This window comes from Euprymna scolopes, chromosome 14 (assembly GCF_053919585.1).
Source record: "Euprymna scolopes isolate OS-2025 chromosome 14, ASM5391958v1, whole genome shotgun sequence".
Taxonomy (NCBI): domain Eukaryota; kingdom Metazoa; phylum Mollusca; class Cephalopoda; order Sepiida; family Sepiolidae; genus Euprymna; species Euprymna scolopes.
The window spans coordinates 46411189-46417188 of NC_136495.1; the positions used below are offsets into that span (position 1 = coordinate 46411189).

Genomic DNA, 6000 nt, shown 5'->3' on the forward strand with positions numbered 1-6000 from the left:
TACTTTTGGTGATGTAATTTCAAAATATATAGTAATCTCTAAAAACTGAAGAGTTTTTGTGAAAAAAGAGACAAAAGCTACAAACATGTGTATATTGATTTAATATATTTTTTTTATTTATACAAACATTTTTGGTTACACATTTGCAGTTATGTTTCAGTCATAGCTGGAAGTCAGCTGAAATATCAGGCCACATTATTAGTATGGAAGCAGAAATGAAGATAATGTGGCCTGACACAGTTGTGCTGACACACTGCTAGTACTGAAATATGGCTGCAAATGTGTAGCTAAAATTAAAGATATATACCAAATAAATATAGAGCTCTATTTGTTATTGAGAACTATTATCATATAAACACTAATCGAATCTACTGAATTAACCCATATAAACAAAAAACTCACTGGAGTTTTTATCCATTGGGGTTATATATAGTCATCCACAAACTGTTTTGCTGTACCACAGCTCTCCCATGTAGTTAGACAGTCGAGTGTTTCAAACTGAGATCGAAACTTGAACATCTAGTTTACAGTCGGCGCTCATTAAGTGGAATCTCAATGTTTATATGAACACTATCAGCTAGCGCAGAGTGTCTTGGAAATTTGCGATTTTATTTACAACAATGCTCAACCCAAGAAAGGAGGCATATGTAGTTTTCCAGAGAAGGACAAAGACTTTAAAAACATAATATGGGCTTCATAGATGAGAGTACGAGTACACAATGATGCTTATTAGTGCCAGGCAATGCCGACAGAGATGGTGGGCAACAAGTCAACTAGCCTCAAAGAATAATCGTTTTATCACAGCCATGGAGGAAATTATCATGACAGCTATTTTTTTTTTAATCAATGATGATGATGATGATGATGATGACGATGGGGACAGCAACAACAATGGAGCAAAATGTCCGGAAACCGTATTTATTTGTTAACCTTCAAAAGTAATTTTAAAGTTTTTTAAATTTGAGGATGTCAAGTAATTTCTGGTTAGAATTAACGTTTATAGGCCAAAGTCGAGTTCATCTGTACTCCAAGACGAAATGAAAACATTATCGACCGCGCGACAACCAATGAATGAAACATCGTAGTACAATCACGGTTTCATTCATTTATTTCATTAGTAGCATTAAAATTGGATTGATTCCTATTTCAATCACCTAAAATTATTTAAAATAAATTGGGCTTCAGTATTACTCCATAAATAATTAATTTGGCGCTTATGTATGTAACACACTCGACAAATATAGTAGTTATAAAATAACTTTAGAGAAAATGTGGTAATCTCCAAGATCAGTGCTCGGGGAAAAAAATCAAGCTACCGAAAGTGGATACGGTTGATTGTGTAAGGCAACTGAACGGAACAGTCACGGACTCACGGAGACACGGAAAACGAAACCATATATTTATTAAAAAATTACTTTAGTTTTAACACTTTTTGTATTATCACGAAACACACACACACACACACACACACACACACACACACACACAATTCTTGTTATTATCAAATAATAAAACAAATATTTTATTCAGAAAAATTACTTTAGTTTTATCATTTGTTTTATGACGAAAAGTTATTTTATTTGTTTCGTGATAACACAAAAATTATGGAAAATAATTTAATAAGTAATGTAATAAATTATTTTATACAATAATTTAATATTTGATAATACAAGAATTGTTCTTTTTTTTTTTTCGTAATAACACAAGAAGTGTTAAAACTAAATTATTTTGTAAAAATTTTTACGACATGCCCCAGAGTATTATAAACACCCCAACCTCCCCATGTTAAGAACGGCTTTCGGAATAAATACTTCCATCCTCGAAAGCCGTTCTTAACATGGGAGGGTTAGGGGGTTATTCCGAAAGCCGTTCTTAACATGGGAAGGTTGGAGTGTTTACAATACGCTGGAGTGGAGCGGAGGAGCGAGCACGTCGTAAAAATCTTTTCTGAATAAAATATATGTTTTATTATTTGATAATACAAGGTGTTTTCTTTTTTCTTTCTTCCTTTTCTTTCGTAACTAGCCTGGCTGCCCGGCGTTGCCCGAGTGTTTGGAGGTGTGTGTTGATAATAAAAAAAAAAAATGGTAGTAGGCAGGCAGGCTCGAACTTGTACCGCGAAGGAGGAAAAGAACGTGAAAAAAAAAAGTGACGTCTTTGCTATTGCATCCATCGCCAAACCAGAAATGGCGAAGGTTTAAATTAAGGCTAGTCAATCGAAAACAGTGAATGACTTTCGAAAATATCGGCAAAAAAAGCGATCCCTCTTTGTAGAAAAGTGCCTAATTGAGGGTGAAGGAATTAATGTTTTTAGCCAACTTTTCGATATTTGTCGACCGAAGGGTCGAGCTTCGAAACGATACCGATCTCTTGAAAATCCGTCGCCTCAGTCGAAAGTTTTAGACATACATACATACATACATACATACATTTAAACAGACAGGTGAGATTTATATTATAGAAGATAACACAAGAAGTGTTAAAACTAAAGTAATTTTTTTTTAAATAAATATATGGTTTCGTTTTTCATGTCTCCGTGACTCCGCTCGGCGCTCCGCTCCGTTGCCTTACACAATCAACCGTATCCACTTCCGGTAGATGCTTATACTTGCTTAAAAAAATGGTGCTTGTTAAGATAGAGGCACGATGGCACGACAGATGGATTTTTTTAATATGTGGTTTTAAGCAAAAACAACAGTACTTACTTGTCATGTCGAAAATAGTAATATATCCAAAAATTGTGAAAATTTAGATAATAGAAAATTATAGTTAAAAGTAATTTAGGTACTTATGCACTTTTGTTACCGTGATGAAATAAGTTATTTAGAAAGCCATTCTTAACATGGGGATGGGGTGTTTTCTAACTATTCTCTATTTGCGCTTAACAATTTCGTATAAAAGATATCGTAAAACTTGACTTTAACTTGAAAAAACAACGCGATAAAAAGCACCGTAATTTTTACGGAAAATTGGGGGATATTGCATTTCCCTATATGTGAACACCTTGAATATTGCAAATGCAGGGAACATTCTTATCTCCCTTTTCGCCACTCACATACTGTTTTAGACTATAAGTGATAGAGACTTTTTTTGGTAAATTTTTACGACATGCCCCAGCATATTATAAACACCCACAATCTCCCCATGTTAAGAACGGCTTTCGGAATAACCCCCCCCAACCTAGACAGCCGTTATTAATATGGGGAGGTTGGGGGGTTATTCCGAAAGCCGTTCTTAACATGGGGTGATTGGGGGGGGGGTCGTAAAAAATGGCCTTTATTATTATTATCATTATTATTATTATTATTATTATTACTACTACTAATACTCGATGAATTTTCGTAATTTTGGGATATATTATTATTTCCGACTTGACAATTAACTAAGTACTGTTGTTTTTGTTTAAATCCGCATATTTAAAAAAAATCCATCTATCGACTATCTTAACAAGCACCAAAAAATTAGTGTCCACTGAAATTTACGGAAAATAATCGAGTATTCAAGTGAACCTAATTTCACAATATAATCATGTTTACGTTTTTTTTTTTTTTTAATTTGAGTTTCTTTTTGTTTCAATTTACCTTTATTTATCATAATTATCAGATCATAATAAATATTCAATTGATATGAAAATTCAATGTGATTTTTTTTCAACGTTATAAGAAAGACTATGTTGATCGATTAACGATATGACAAAAAAAGCGATCATGATTTAGATTTTTTAAACACTTGTGTCTGTATTTCTCGCGACTATGAGAATTGAATTAATATTTGATTAAATTTTTACTATTTAAACGTATATGTATTTATTGACATAAAAAATGCAGTAAAATAAAATACAACAAACTTTTGAAATATCCTATTAAAAAAAAAACAACAAAAAAAATCAAACATATTCCATCAGAATGAATTTTTGGTCTATTCATTGTCAGCCATTTGAATATTTAAGATTAAAACAATTGTGCTTCTATAGAATTTGCATCGAACAAAACCGATTTTTGCCGAACCAAACCTAAAACTTAATTTCGGGTTAGTTTAAGGTACTAAAGACAAAAATTTTAAAAAAAGTTAAAATTCTGTAAATTCCAAAACATTGTTTTGGAATTTACAGAATTTTGAAAACAACATTACCTTAACGTAGGGTCCTAACAATTAATTATAAGTTTATAACAATTTGGTTCAATTAATAATTAAATATAACTTTCAAAATCGTATGAAAAAAATTTTTTTTTGTAGAAATAAAACTGTTTTTCGAACCGAATAAACCACTAAAAAAAACTTACCAGGTAGGTAGAAGAGTAACTTATCTTGCCTTTAATAACATTTTTGTTATATTTTTTATATTTTTTTACCATTTTTTCGAATTTCTGTGGATTGTAAAATATACCCAAAATACCCCCACAAAGAAAAAAAAAAACAACGAACACTAACTTTATTATTTAGAAATCCATTCTATATGGGGATGGATGGGAGGACATTTTATCACTATTCTATACTTTCCGTTAACAATTCAATAATAAAAAAAAAAAAAGGATATCGTAAAATGCACGGTTCGTGAAGTACCAAAATAAATAGGATAGGAAAAAAAAAAAAAAAAAGAATGGAAAAGTATCAACAAAAACACGGGTGGAATTATTGTTTGCAAAAATAAACCGGAAAAAAAAAATAAGTGCCCTTGTTTATTAGCTGCTATTCGTACGTGAAATATGAAAGATTTTCCGACTTGCGATTACCAGATCTCCGGGAGTGGAGTATCTGTTCTGGTTGGTCTCATGACAAAGTGGAGGAGGGGTGTTAAGACTGGTCTATCCCCCACCCCCGCCCTTGATGTGAATATCGACGGCGTTCGATCACGACAAATTTTGCAAGAGTGAATATCACACCCCACCCAACTTTTGGGTGGAGGGAGCCGAGTTCTCCTAGGTTAAAGCGAGCTGCTCGAGTCACGTCCAGTCGAAGTGGAAACTGGAAAAAGAAAGGCAAATATTACCAGTTGTCTCGGGAGATTATCATCCCAGACATTACCTCCTTCTTCATGAAGAGTAGAGCGGGTTACCTGCTTTCCGCTAGTGACAAGGTTAAGATGCGAAGTTGGTTTAACGTGAAGAATTTAAAAAAAAAAAAAAAAGCAATACTCCGCGGAAGCACTCCAGAAAAGATATTAAAAAAAAAAAAAAACAGACGAGAACGGACCCACTAGCATTCACCGGGAGGGGACCCCCCCCCCCCCCAGACAACTGGCATAAAAACCAAACCCCTCCCGAATGAGGCGGAGAAGGCAGTGCCTTCGGAAATGTTTTTGTCCTCCTAAAACCGAACTAAATCACAACTCATTTAAACAGAAAGGTCGGGACTCCCTAGCGAACCTGACCCTAGAATCAGAATGTTTTCCTTTCGGGCGAATAATGCCAACGAGGAGGGGGGGGGGGGCGATGCTTGCAAATTTTGCAATAATCCAAACTGTCCCCGTTTATTTTTATTTATTTATTTTAGGGGGCACTGGATTCCCCATATTAAAACGACCTCGGGGTCACATCCATACTTCCCTGGATAAAGTAAATAAATACTTGTGATTGTTGTTACCTTGACCAGTAGTAGTAGAAGTGCAAGTACTTACCATCGCTGTGCGTATCCAAACAAGTTATAACATCATCATCATTATCGTCGGCCATTCTTTACTTATCTCAAATGGTCACTTAGTCAAGTCCATTGCAAAATAAACTAAGCAAAAAATTTATACATACATATACATAAAATAAAATAGGAATCACTTGTGTGCCTAACTTCTCATATTCGACAATGGTGAGAAGCAAGAAAGAACGCGCCGCATAGGTCGTCCATGTGACGTCACTAAGCTACCCAAAATAACCTGTTGTTGTAGTAAAAAGTAGTTCGTATAGTAACGGAAACATGCTTCTGGTGTATCCCCAAATTTAATGTAAACAGACCTTATGGTTAAGAATAACCAAGTTCCTTCTCAGTTGAATTTTTAAAAAGATG

At 34.0% G+C, this 6000-nt stretch overlaps 1 protein-coding gene across 2 annotated transcripts in view; it reads right to left on the reverse strand.

Moving 5' to 3' along the window:
- Positions 1–6000, reverse strand: part of LOC145292967 (transmembrane channel-like protein 7) — a 264176-nt gene that overhangs the window by 235624 nt on the left and 22552 nt on the right. The window contains exon 1 of one of the 2 annotated variants that reach the window (XM_080139200.1): positions 5618–5871. The exons of the other annotated variant lie outside the window; for it this stretch is intronic. Coding sequence (XP_079995326.1) covers positions 5618–5672 — 55 coding nt within the window. The 5' untranslated portion in view covers positions 5673–5871. Of the gene's footprint in view, positions 1–5617; positions 5872–6000 lie in introns of those variants that run through there. 2 annotated transcript variants of the gene reach the window in all.